Raw genomic sequence first — 13861 nt, 5'->3', positions numbered from 1 at the left:
ACTTGCTGCTTCTTCATTCCCCCGACTTTCAGAGCCTCGACTGCCCACAGCAGTTGTTCAATGGGATCGGCATCTGCCTTCATTTTGTTCTTGCCTCTGGCCTCAGCCTGATCGGGGGTTTGGGTTACTACATCAAAACGAAGCCCGATTGTTACTAACACGTCGTTGCTGTAGCTGGAGGCAACCTCTGGTTGGCTGAGCTCGATCACAATCTGCCCCAGTAGCGGGGGTTCCTGTGGTATGAAATTCCTGGCATACGGTGCAGCTGGTGGCAAAGCTGACATTCCGTAGGCGAGATCTGCCACGGACCTTTGGAGGTCACCTATCATTCCCATCAGCTCGAACGTGGTGGGCTCGCGAGCCTGATATAATTGGGGTGCCCAGATTGGATGTGCAATGGGCGACCTGGGCGGATGTGGTGCATCACCATCGGTCTCGCCCTGCAAACTGATTCTTTGACCTAATGCGGCTGTCATAACCACAGTCTCTTCTGAATTTTGCGTCATCATAAGTCCTGCCTCAGCAAGGGGGAACACTGGCTATTCTGTATCAACTCTCTGAACTGAAAGGAAAAACAAGCAGCATTTCAGCCCAAACGGATCGAATACAGGTGCAGCCGAACAACTGCACTCTACTACTGATCACTGTTCCCCAGAATCACTGTTCTCAAAACTGAACTGATACCCGCAGATATAACTGATTTCTCGACAACACTGATACTGGTGCCCTCGGGCCTAGTACTCAAACTTGCAAACTGATATGTACGTTCCTGTAGAGATAAACTCTAAAGCACATAGCAGATAAGTGAGAGCCAAAACACCCTTATGTTGGGGTAGGGTTTCCCTGTCCTATTTTGTCAGGAGCTAGGGTTTCACTATGCACGCAGCGGTTTCAAATAACCTATGATCGGGTAAGCAACCTGTCCTAGCTTGGAATGGTCACTATGGATCTCGATATGCATTAGGTCGAATGGTCGAAAAGGGTGCCCCGGAAAAAATCGGGGTTTGTGCTCCCATACTGTCAGAGCCCATAACCGGTCAGCCTTATGGTCATGCCTTGACAAGACAAGCCTCCAGCAAACCGTTCAGGAATGGCAGATGGCAAACACGGTGTCCTAGGCGCACCAATGCACAAGCAATGCAAAGAGACACATAAATGAAATCAAAACAGGATATCACGAGTTCGAGTCAGGCTCTCTAAAATCCCCAGCAGAGTCACCAGAAACTGTAGACGCACCCGCGGACCCCAGGCTACAGTTCGGACTCGATTTGTGTCACGGTTCTAAATCTGAACCAAAGAGTCCAAATCTGGCAAATCGTTTTGAGAAAACAGATTTTTAGAAAAGAAGTGCCAAACATCGACTGCTTTGCCAGATATAGAGTCGCCACCTAAATATTTTTTATGGGGGAATTTAGGAAACCCTAACTCGGTGCCAAAGGCCACGTGTCTGTCATCACCAAAGTTGCCTCGGCTCGGGAGCTTGGGTACGATTGGGGAAGGTCAGCTATGAGCACTCCCTCTCACCCGATCATAGATCAGCCTCCACTAACCGTGATATCCAATTTTGAAAACGTTATGTGTTCTTATTTCGGTTATTAGCCTAGAATTACTATGTTATGCGCACAGCAAACAAGTATAGACCAAATCGCCTAGATTGGAACAAAACATTGCATATCCGTTTGTTTGGAAAACGATTTGAATTTTGCTACTCGCAAGTAGGCTAAAACACGGATTTCAATGAGCTGTTCCAACTCAAACAATCCAACCTTCATCCACAGGCATTTAAGCAGTTATATCACATAAGCAGCTAGCCTCATGGTAATCATGCTGTCATGTTAACATTCACACTCATGCGAGATGCTAAAGCATAGATACTTACATCGTACTCCGTGCCAAAACAAAGAACTCGTTAGCAATCAATGCATGATCCAAGTCCATGTTTAAATGCCTAATGCAACGCATACGGAATGTCACTAGAGTAGGCTCGGCTAGTCTATAAATGACATGTGAAAATGCACAAGTAGCATGTATTCAAGTTAGATTTGAAATACTTATGCAGTTAGTATGATGCGCCGAGCCCGGTGCATGTAAGAAAAATGTATGGATGCACGCATGCTAAGCATAAGGTATGCTAATTTAAATATGCCCTAGTCTACCATCATAAGCGGGTAAATAAAAGGGAAGAAAGACGTGGGGTTGGAAGACATACACACACTCACGCACACTTATTACACAATTGCCCTCACTCGGAGGGTCCGAAAGAATAATACAATTCGAATAATGAATTAACTATCCTAGCTAATTAATTATTACAGACCAACTAAATTAATTAAACAAATTAATTAATTTAAGACAGCAAGAAAAAGGGCCTCGGGAAGAGGGCTCAACGCACGCGTGCTCGGGTCTTGCTCGGAAGTCCACTACCATGCGTAAGCTGCCTCTGTTTTCCCTGCTCTGCCCCTCTGAAGACTGCCAAAGTCTCAGAATTGCTTCTCTGGACACTGGGGAATGCCACCGGCTGGAGGGAATCATCACCGGCTACGATTTGGTGGTCATCGGCCAAAAATAAATCCATCGGCGACCGATGGATTGCCGGTCGGCACTACATGCAGTCGATCGGCAAAAAGTTCCTACAAAAACTGTTTGACAGCAGCAGAGGACAGAGCTTTGCATGGCAATGTAATTCAAGCAATGTATGCACCAATCACATCCCTTATCATGTTTATGACTCAAAGGGACATGGTCCTTGGTTCTCGGACCATCAATTGCGCATTTCAATGCGTGATGGCCCAAAGAACCGAGCATGCATATTTTGATGTCAAATGTAATGCATACAAACAATCAAAGGCCCAATCCCTATCACTAGGTCAAGGGACAAGGCATGCATGCTAGTGCAATGCAATCCTAAGCATGGGAGCTAGTATGCATCATGGCAATGCAAACAAGCAAGCAATGAACAAGCATGCAAGCTAGTGGACATGCAAGACATGATGCAATCAAAGCATGCAAAGAGTAAGACATGTAACAACATGTAAAGAGTGGACTTAAACTAATTTGGGCAGCCCTATACTAGGCCCAGAACAGTGGCCAAGATGCTGAGGAATGAGGACTAATTGGCATACAAACATGCATGACGACATGGACCAACATTCAAGCATAAAGAGACAATTCCCAAGCACACTTAGGAGGATGCAAACATGGACATATGGCATGCACACGAGCTTTGAAAATCAGGTTAATGGTGGTGCTAAACCAAGCAAACGAGACAAACAAAACATGCAATTGGTCCAAATACTTGAGGCAAGGCAAGGAGACTTAAACCATGGCCAAGCCAACCAAGCCTCACAAGGCCAAGAAGACTTAAAACATGTTCAAGGCAGACCTAAACAATGCTAAGGAAACACTTAGATGGCATCCAAGTATCCTAAAAATGGAAGCATGCAAAAGGGACCAAACATGGAGCATTCAACACAAGCTTTTAAAGCATCAAAGAAGCATCAAAAGGCAAGCATGCAAGCATGTTATGAGGACTGAAATAGCATGGCAAGTGATCCCAAACCACTGAAAATGACGCAAGTAATGCATACCACACAATCACACACTTGAGGCCAACAAGCCAAAATGCAAAGGGACTACGCGATACATGCTAAAATCGATCCAAGCAACTAAGGACAGACCTTAATCATGGTAAAACAAACACAAAAGCTTCACAAAGCTAGGTCTAGAACATGCTCGAACAGTGGTTAAAACCTAGATGCATGTTAAGGCAACAAAGTGGCATTACAAGGCATGTATTCTAAGCAAGCATGGGGTACCAAAACCAACTAAAAATAGAGGCATATTATGACCTAATAAGGACAAAAAATAGCTAAGGCATGGTCAACATGAACCTAAACATGGTGCTCCCTCAAGAGGCCAAAAATGGTCCTTTTCAAGGACAACAAGGAGAGGGGGTGGCCCTCTCCTCCCTAAGACCTCAAGGAACCATCCTAACCTCTGAAATCCCTCAAGATTTCAGCGGTGAGGAGGCTTAAACACCAAGGTCCCGGAGCTCACTCAAAATGGCACAAAAAGGGGCCTCACAAGGCTCAAGAGGGGTCGAACAACCTCAAATCACAAAACACTCTTAACAAACTATTTAGAGGGCCTAAAAATAGAACTTTTTTATGATATATACTAAACACAAAAACATTTTCAAGGTAGGCAAAAATACAATGCAAGAAAGGGGTAAAAAGGAGCAAGCTTCTTACCCTTGAAGACCCTCTTCAACAATGGAGCTCCAGCAGCTTCTTTGGGTTGAAACTAGCTCCAAAACTTCCAAAACAACCCTTAAGAGGCCTCAGCTCCAAGGGATGGTGTGATGGTGGGTGCTTGTGAGCAAAAGTAAGGCAAAACACACACACTAAGCTCAAGAGAGAGAGAGAGATATAGGATAGATTTATAAATCCTAACCTAAAACCAGAGCTCTCTAACTATTTTTTTCTAACCCTAAAACCAAGAGAGGAGACTCTCTCTTATAGAGCTCTCTCTTGTAAAGCTTGTCAAATAAGCTTGTCAAGAGAGAGATCCCTCCATACACGTGTATGGAGGGGAGAAAAGGTGGGTGCTAGCTATCATAGCTGGCACAAAATATCTACCAAAAGTAGATGAACAGTGATCGACCATTCAAAATTGTCATTTTGGCAAAATAAATGGCCGACCGGCAACAAAGAGTGCCGACCAGCAATATACATTGCCGATGGCATAAAATCACTGGCCGGTGGCCTCAAGCCATGGCCGGTGATGTGTGGGGATGTCTCACAAGGCATTCCCTGCCCCTCCAAGGCAAAACACAAGTGTTTGGTGCAAAATCAAACACAAAACAATCGAGTCGAGAGGTCCTGAGGCAAGGCGCGTAGTTGAGACCTCCGGGAACTCAAGACGAACACAAACAAGGGTAATCACCAAGTGTTCCAATGGTGATGTCCAAGTCTTGAGGACGGTAAAAAATGGGGTGTCTACAGCTTGCCATATACTCACCTAACCCACTTGGGTTTAGGCTTCAGTAGATTGGACCGGGCCAAGGCTTGGACCCAACCCATTTCACATTTAACCCCTTCATTTGCCTCCTAGCTCGCACTAAGGTTCCCTTTGGGGGGAGCTATTATTCTGCTTTCCAAGCGTCGCGTCGTTTCGGTTTTCCCCCAGTTTGGCCTTGGTGACGGTTCAATCCTGATACACAATCCCTGCATGCGTCCTTTCATGGCGATATGTGGCGTCATCGGATAGGTGTGCAGAGATAGTGCGTCGACTCCATACCGAAGGTCGTGCTTCGTGTACCTGTGCGCCGACTGGTGCAATTAATGCTCTGGCAGTCAATACCTATTTCCTCTTCTACTATTTCGTTCTTTTAGAGAGTTTCAAAGAGAGAAGAAAGGCTCTCCCCGTTCCTTTGAACCAGTCTCGTTGGTGCTCTATTCAGACTTTTTTCGCCGTTGGTCTTGCTTTGCTACCACTACTCTAATCTCTGTAAGTCCTCTTGTGATTGTTCTTCTCTTGCCTTTTTTTGTCTTAATCATCTTGTCTGGCCCTCCCGCTGTCTGTGTTCCACACTCTGTTATTTGAGTTCTTCCTCTGTCCCATTTGGTTTGTTTGATGGGGAAGTTCCGCTCTCTAGTTGATACCCCCGAGGCCATGGCTATGTTCCGTCTGGACTATAATATTCCCGACGACATTACCCTTTTGCTGGCGAAAGTAGACGCCAAGCGTATGGGCACGAGGAATACCATCGCTTTTCTGATCGCGGCCATTGTCGAAGGAGAGGTTCGGTTTCCCCTTGACCCGTTGGTGTGCCGGTTTCTACATCAAGTCCAGTTAACCCCAATGCAAGTGTCTGTGAACCTCTTCCGTGTCGTCTACGGCGTATCCGCCCTCAACAGACGGTTGGGTTTGAACCTTGACATATGGGATATTTTAGGTTGTTACACTCTTTCACACAACAAAGACCACAGCACGTATTACTTGCGTGTTCGCTCGTTTGATTGCCATTTGGTGACTGGGTTACCCGATTCGGATAAACACAACGATGATTTCCTGCAAGTTGGTGGCAACTGGGAATTCCCCACCGGAACTGAGTTCCAGTCTGAGCGGATGCCTCAGAAGGACAGCTACCCAGGTTCGGGCCTTTCCTTCTAATGTCTTTTGTGTTTCTTACTTTATTTTGGATGTCGCTCTAATGGGTCACTTCCTTTTTGCAGAGGCCACTTGTTTCCAACGAAGATTGAACTGGAAAAACGCTGAAGCCATAAAAGCCGCCCTAAGGTATAAAAAGAGATCTGCGCCCGAGTTATTGGATTACCAGTCAACTTACTGCTCCACCATTCCAAAGAAGGCGAGGCTCGCTGCTTCTCTCTTGGACTTTGATACCGAGACCGACACATCTCTCACTCCTTTGGTTACGAATCGTCGCAGGAGTCAGGGTGCACTTTCTGAAAGAACGCCCTCTCCTGTCCCCAGTTTCGCAGGGGGCAGGTCTGTGGCGAAGAGAAGGGTGTTGGTGGATTTAGAGGTCAAGGCTTTCAGCGCCTCTGATGTTTTGGAAACTCCTCTGGAAAAGACCGAGGTGAAGAGCCTCATAGAAGTGAAAATAGAAGTGGGAACTTCTGGGACCCCAGTGACTGTTGCCGAGCCCTCATCTTCGGTCGCTACGCGAGCAAAAAAGAGAAGAAGAGAGGCTGGCAAAGTAGTGGTAGGGGAAGCTTCTGAGGATCCTGCTGAGGATGAGGCATTTGAGAAATTAGAGCCGCCAGTGTCACATAAAGGCAAGCCCATTTCCACTTCTGATTTAGTTGTTGCTTCACAAGATTTTGCTTTTGATTTGACTAAGTTTCTGCTGATGCCGATTGACATGGCTGACCATAATGGGCCCCGTGATATCCCTATTCTGAAGGGGACCCTTCGGATGATGACCGCTATAAATTTTTTCTCATTTTAGCTGCTGCGCTGGTTCCTGAAGGCTCTTCCCTGTTTCAAGATATCCCAGTTCCTTCAAGATCTTTGGGTTCAAAGACTGTCTCCACCCTTGCTGTTCTTCCAACCGAAGTTTCCCCAGAAGTTGATTCTGCAAACAAGACCCCAGACAGTAATGTTGCCGCTGAAACGGTGGATGTTGAAGGGGTTGAAACCCTGGAGACCGCAACCGTGGGAGATGTGGTTAAGGAGGCTTCTTCTTCTCAGGAAATTGGAGCTGCCTCTACTTTTCCTCCCCAAGACGGTCTGGACAAGATTGTGGATGCTACTCCTGAGGTTTCCTCTGTTAATGAAAGTTAAAGTTGAAAGGATTTGAACTTTTTTGCTTTTCTGTTTTGATGTATTGTGGCTCGGTCTCCATGACGAGCTTTCTTTTTGTACTTGCCAAGACAATTTTTCTTTTCTCTTTTCTTTTCATCATTGCTGGTTATGAGGCCATCTGTGCCTTCTGTTGGGTGATAGAATTTTCTCTTTGAATTTGCAATCCGATGCTGTTTGGCTTTTATGTCTGAATGTTTTCTATACTGCTTGCCCCCAGCCGAGCACTGTTGGAGTCTCGGGGCCGAATAGATGCTCGGTCTGGTTCTGCACTGCTTTTAAATAGATGCTCTGTCTAATGCTGTACTGCTTGCCCCCGGCCGAGCACTGTTGGGACCTCGGGGCCGAACTGATGCTCGGTGTGGCTAACGGATATGTGGTATGGCTATGCTTGAGTTCGTAAGTGGGTCTTATTTAGGTCCAGGTTGGTTTTAAAAAACAATTGTTTGCCCCCACCTGGAGCTAAGTAAGATTGGTACTGAAGATTGTGCTCTTAGATAGAACTGCTTAAGTTTGTTGCAACTTTGATAGCACAGATGCATTTGAATGAGATAAAGGCATGAAGAGGTGTCTTACTCAGGTCCAGGTTGGTTTGAAAAAAACAATTGTTTGCCCCCACCTGGAGTTGAGTAAGACTAATGCTGGAAGTTTGCTCCTGACAGAGCCTGGTCACGTTTGTTCCAACTCTGTTTGTTTGAATCAGTACTGAAGTGTTGACGCGTTGGTACTTAAGGAATTCTGTGGATTCAAAGATGTTTACTTCAGATATGTTAGTGTGGTTTCCACCAAGCAATTCCACTTGGCTAAAGTCCAATTTAGTTGCCAAACATTATTCCACCAAGTAATACCACTTAGCATGTTTGAGTGCTAACCAAATTTAAATTCCGTCCAATCGTTCTGGAACTAAGTCCATTTGGGTTAAGACCAAAGTTAACTCCGTTTGATAAACATCAAAGCTAATTCCATTTGGTAAGGACCAAAGCTAATTCCGTTTGATAAACATCAAAGCTAATTCCGTTGGTGAGAACTAAAGCTAATTTCGTTTGATAAACATCAAAGCTAATTCTGTTTGGTAAGAACCAAAGCTAATTTTGTTTGATAAACATCAAAGCTAATTCTGTTTGGTAAGAACCAAAGCTAATTCCGTTTGATAAACATCAAAGCTAATTTCGTTTGGTGAGAACCAAAGCTAACTCCATTTGATAAACATCAAAGCTAATTACAGGAATTTGATAAATTTGAGAGAAGTGGGAAAGCATTTGCATTGGTCAACAAATAAATGCCTTTACATTCTAATAGAGAAGTTGGGGGATTATTCTACTGATAGTATTTCTTGAGATTTGCTACATTCCAGGGCCGAGGTATAGCTCTGCCTTTCAGATCCTCTAGGCAGTAAGCTCCATTTCCAACAACTGTGACTTTGTATGGACCCTCCCAGTTAGGCCCAAGTTTGCCCTCGCCAGGCACCCTTTTGTGATCCATTACTTTCGTCAAAACCAGTTCTCCTGGTGTAAATTGCCTTGGGAAAACTTTTTGGTTGAAACTCTTGATGAGCTGCTGCTGGTACGCTACAAGTCTGATCAGTGTTGCTTCTCTTCGGCCCTCTACCATATCCAATGCTTGTGCAATAGCTTCCTCATTACTAGTGCTCTTAAACAATTCAGACCGAAGGGTTGGGAGACCTACTTCGAGTGGGATGACGGCCTCCATTCCATAAGTTAGGGAGTAAGTTGTTTCCCTCGTTGAGCGCCGTGCTGTGGTTCAGTATGCCCATAGCACGTGGGGTAACTCTTCAACCCATTTTCCTTTGGCATGCTCAAGCCGTTTCTTTACTCCGTTGATGATGGTTTTGTTTGACGCTTCCGCCTGTCCATTGCTCTGCGGGTACCCTGGAAAAGAGTTCTTATACTTGATTCTGAGGTCAGCACAAAACTTTCTGAAGATCTTACCATCAAACTGCGTTCCATTATCCGTAATTAGTACCCGCGGGATGCCGAAACGCACCACCACGTTTCTCATGACAAACCGCTTTGTATCCGCTTCTTTGATACTTGCCAATGCCTCGACTTCAACCCACTTAGTAAAATAGTCGGTTGCAGCAATGAAGAATCGCCTGTTCCCAGTGCCTCGCGCCAATGGTCCGACAATATCCAGACCCCATTGGGCAAAGGGCCATGGGCTGGTGAGTGGAGTAAGAGTTTTGGCTGGCTGATGGATGAACGGAGCAAACCTCTGACATTTATCACACTTCTGTACGTACTGCTGCAAATCTTGTTGCATCTGTGACCACCAATACCCGTGAGTAAGGGCTCGGTGCGCCAGTGACCTTTCGCCAACATGGCAGCCACAAATTCCATCATGAATTTCGTAGAGAACATTCTCGACCAGATTTTGATGCACACACAGAAGATAAGGGCCAAGATATGAGCGTCTGTACAGCTTCTCGGATGGTGAGATCCAAAACCGAGCTGACTTATGTTTGACTTTGTTGGCTTCCTTTTTGTCTTCGGGGAGAGTACCAGATTTTAGAAAAGCAAGTATTGGATCCATCCAGCTCGGCTCTACGCTGCTGCAGAGAACTGGAGATGCAATGCTTGGTTCTGGCACGAACTCAATCCAAACTTTTCTGGCATCTTTGGTATCGACTGATGAGCCGAGACAAGCCAGAGCATCAGCATGGCTATTTTTGTCCCGACTAATTCGTTCCACTCGTATGGATTGAAACTTTTTAACTAGGTCTTTGGCCTTGCCTGCGTACATAGCCATTATTCCATCCCGCATTTCATAGACCCCAGAAAGCTGGTTTACTACTAGTTGTGAATCGCTGAAAACAAGAAGTTGTTCTGCACTGAAGTGTTCAGCACAACGTAAGCCAGCCAATAACGTTTCGTACTCTACCTCGTTGTTTGAAGCCTTCCAACCGAGCCTGAGAGCATGTTCCCAGATAAATCCTTCTAGTGAGATGAGTACTACTCCTGCCCCCGAGCCTCGGTTATTGGACGACCCGTCAACATAAAGCTGCCAGATGTTTCCAATAAAGAGTTTCCATGCTTCCGAAGCGCAGGGCTTTCCCTGTTCGGTGGTGCGTGGCACTTGCGCTGAACTCGGATTTCCCGGCTCAATACTCTAGGTAGGAGCAAATTCTGCAACAAAATCTGCTAAGACCTGGGCCTTGATTGCAGTCCTGGGTTGATATCGAATGTCAAACTCACCAAGTTCCACCGCCCATTTTGCTGTTCGGCCAGAGAAATCGGCTCGGCTGAATACATATCTGAGGGGGAATTCAGTGAGGACATTGATGGTATGCCCCTGGAAGTAGTGTTGTAACTTTTTGGAGGCGATAAGCAGCGCGTAAGCTAAATTTTCTAATGGTAGATACTGTGTCTCGGCATCTAGTAAGGTCTTGCTGACATAATACACTGGCCTCTGTTCCTTGTTCACTTCCCAAACTAATACTGCGCTTACGGCATGATCTGAGACTGCTAGATAGAGGTACAACTCCTCTCCTGGTTCTGGAGTGGATAGAAGAAGTGGCGTGCTGAGGTACCTTTTGAGACTTTACAGTGCTTCGGTACACTCACAACTCCATTCAAATGCTGCTTTTTTTCTCAAAAGCTGAAAGAAGGGCTTCATTCGATCCGAAGATTTGTTGATGAACCAATTCAGTGCGGCCGCCATTCCTGCCAGTTTTTGCAGCTCTTTAGCCTTTGTTGGTGCTTCAAGATCTTGTATTGTTTTTATTTGGTCTGGATTCGCCTCTATTCCTCTGTGAGTGACCATATATCCCAAGAACTTCCATGTTCCTACCCCGGAAGTGCATTACGAGGCATTGAGGTGAAGCTAATGGTTTTTTAGGATGCCAAAGACTTCTCTCCAGTTTGTAAGATGGTCTGTAGCGAACTTGCTCTTTACTACCATATCATCTATATAAGCTTCCATGGTTTTCCCGAGTTGGTCTTTGAACATCCGAGTGATCATCCGCTGGTAGGTTGCTCCGGCGTTCTTGAGGCCAAATGACATCACTTTGTAGCAGTAAGTTCCTCTCGGAGTGATAAATGCTGTCTTTTCTTGATCCGGACCGAAAAGTGGTATCTAATGATAGCCGCTATAAGCGTCCAGAAAGCTCATGCGCTCATGCCCTGCTGTTGAGTCTACTAGTTGATCAATGCGAAGCAGCGAAAAGCTATCTTTAGGACAGGCTTTGTTCAAGCAAGTGAAGTCAATGCAAACTCTCCATTTTTCGTTCTTCTTCTTGACTACAACTGTGTTGGACAGCGGGTACTGAACTTCTCTGATTGCTCCTGATGCTAGGAGTTTTTTTACTTTGGCAATTACTGCTTCGGTGTGCTCAACTGAGGATCTACGACTTTTCTGCACAACGGGCCGAGCTGAAGGGTTGATGTTGAGCTTGTGGCAAGTAAATTCTGGGTCCAACCCTGGAGTATCATATGCTGACCATGCGAATACCTCCATATTTTCCCTCAACAGTTCCAGCAGCTGAAGTTTCTCATCAGTGCCTAGCGAGGTACCGATAAGGAAGAACTTTTCTAGATCATCCTCTTTTACTAGGACTCTCTCCAAATCTTCTACTATCTTTTCCTCTGGGGCTCCCCCTACATCTTCCAAGACTGGCTGTCTGGCCACTTCTACTGTCTGTACCCGATTGCAGAGCTGTTTAGCCTTTAATGCTGCCATGAAGCAATGTTTGGATGCAACTTGATCCCCTGAGATCTGCTTTATTCTGTGTTCCGTTGGGAAACGGATGAGCTGGTGGTAGGTTGAAGGGACCGCCTCCATTTGATGAATCCATGGACGGCCAAGTATGGCGTTGTAAGGAGATGGTGTATTAATAACTAAGAACACTATCTGGAGGGTTTTTGTTCCTGCCACGGCTGGCGACACTATTCTGCCATGCGGCCATTCTGGCTATGAATTGAAGCTGACCAACGGGGTTGCCGCTGGAGTGAGGTGCTGCTCGGAGAGACCAAGCTTTCTGAACAAATCATAATACAATATATCTGTTGCACTACCTTGATCTACCAGGACTTGTTTTACATAAAATCATTTCCCAATTCCCACTGTTAAAATCAATGCATCAGCATGTGGGTACTGTATGCCCTCTAAATCCTTTCTAGTAAATGAAACAGTGCACAAGGGGGATTTGGATGCCGCACGTACCTTTTTCAATGCAGGCTCCACTAACATGACTTGTTGAATTTGCACAGCCTTAGCAATCTCTTCTCTTAGTGTCTCCTCAGGTTCCTGAGTCGCTGTCCCATGGATCACATTTATTATCAGCCGAGGTGGATGCTCAATATTTGGTTCTGGTGGTGGGTTCCCTAGTTCGGTCACTTCCTTATCCTGATCAATATAATCCTGGAGGTGCCCAGCTACTACCAAGTCCTCTAAGCGTTGTTTTAATGCCCTGCAGTTCTGAGTCATATGCCCCCTATCTTGGTGGTAGGTGCATCTGAGCTTCTGGTTGCGCTGAGCCGGATCTCCCAACATTTTTGGTGGCTAGACAAAGAAGGGCTCTCTCTTGATCTTTCCTAGGATTCGATAGATCGACTCTTTGAATACAGTCATGATGGCTTCGTGGGATTTAAACTTATCCACTTCGTTCACTGCGATCCCTCTGTGTTCTCCTCGATCAGTTCTCTTTTCGTGCCGGGCTGTTTGTTCTGTTGACACTTTCTCGATGGGGATCTGATCATCATCGAGGCAAGCGTACTGCTCAACCCTGGCACACAAATCTTTCAATGCTATGGCCGGGCGCTTGGTAAGTGATTGTCTCAACTTACTTTCCGGGCACAGACCATGTTTGAAAGACATGACGGCCATTTGTTCACTATATACATTTCCTTCAAATCATTGTATTCTTCCTAGTACCTCCTAGCATAACTGCGCAATGTTTCTTCCTGCTCCTTTCGAAGGCCGAACAGTGTATCCAGCTCTTTCGGAATCTTAGTGTTGGAGACAAACCTGGCTAGGAACTCTTCGGAGAGTTGCTTCCAGCCATGGATCGATCTAGCGAGGAGTCGGTCGAACCATCGGAGTCTGGTTTCTCCCAAGCTGGATGGGAAGACTTTGCACATCAGTGCCTCATCTTGGCTCCATAGAGACATCATTTGCCTGTAATGGCTAATATGTGTCAGTGGGTTCGACTTCCCATCATACGAAGTGAACTTTGGTGGGGTGAATTTCTTTGGAGGTCTCATGGCCTCAATTTCGGGAGGCGAATGGTGAAGAGACGAGCCTATCCAGCGCTCGGTGTTCTCTCTGGTGAACAGTGCGGTCCAGATGATCCCGATGTTGTTCGCTCTGCTTGTTGCCGATTAGCCAGGTACGAAGGTCTTAAGGGGGGTACTCAGTTTATTGACTAACCGTCTTCTGCCTCTTAATCCTTCTCCGGCGTGACCCACGGGTGTGACTGCTCGTCGCCTCACTCTGTATTGGGATAGGCTGGCGTTATTGCCCAGACTTATTTCTGGGGTACTTCTTCACTGGTGGCTCTCTGGATGAGCTCCTTCGTTGC

The 13861-nt window shown here is 45.9% G+C and overlaps 2 protein-coding genes across 2 annotated transcripts; both read right to left on the bottom strand.

Annotated features, from left to right (window-relative positions):
* Positions 1 to 8643: 8643 nt before the first annotated feature.
* Positions 8644 to 9036, bottom strand: LOC145798242 (uncharacterized). Its single transcript, XM_082885750.1, has one exon. It carries the CDS (start codon positions 9034 to 9036, stop codon positions 8644 to 8646), a length of 393 nt encoding a protein of 130 aa, XP_082741876.1.
* A 3351-nt stretch (positions 9037 to 12387) lies between these two features.
* Positions 12388 to 12834, bottom strand: LOC145798241 (uncharacterized). The gene has a single exon (XM_082885749.1). The coding sequence runs from the start codon at positions 12832 to 12834 to the stop codon at positions 12388 to 12390; it is 447 nt and encodes a 148-aa protein (XP_082741875.1).
* Positions 12835 to 13861: the final 1027 nt, after the last annotated feature.

The sequence above is a fragment of the Camellia sinensis genome, chromosome 8 (genome assembly GCF_055761805.1).
Source record: "Camellia sinensis isolate YWXY chromosome 8, ASM5576180v1, whole genome shotgun sequence".
Lineage (NCBI taxonomy): Eukaryota > Viridiplantae > Streptophyta > Magnoliopsida > Ericales > Theaceae > Camellia > Camellia sinensis.
The sequence above is the reverse complement of the archived record's forward strand: the minus strand, read 5'-3'. Positions and strand labels throughout refer to the sequence as shown.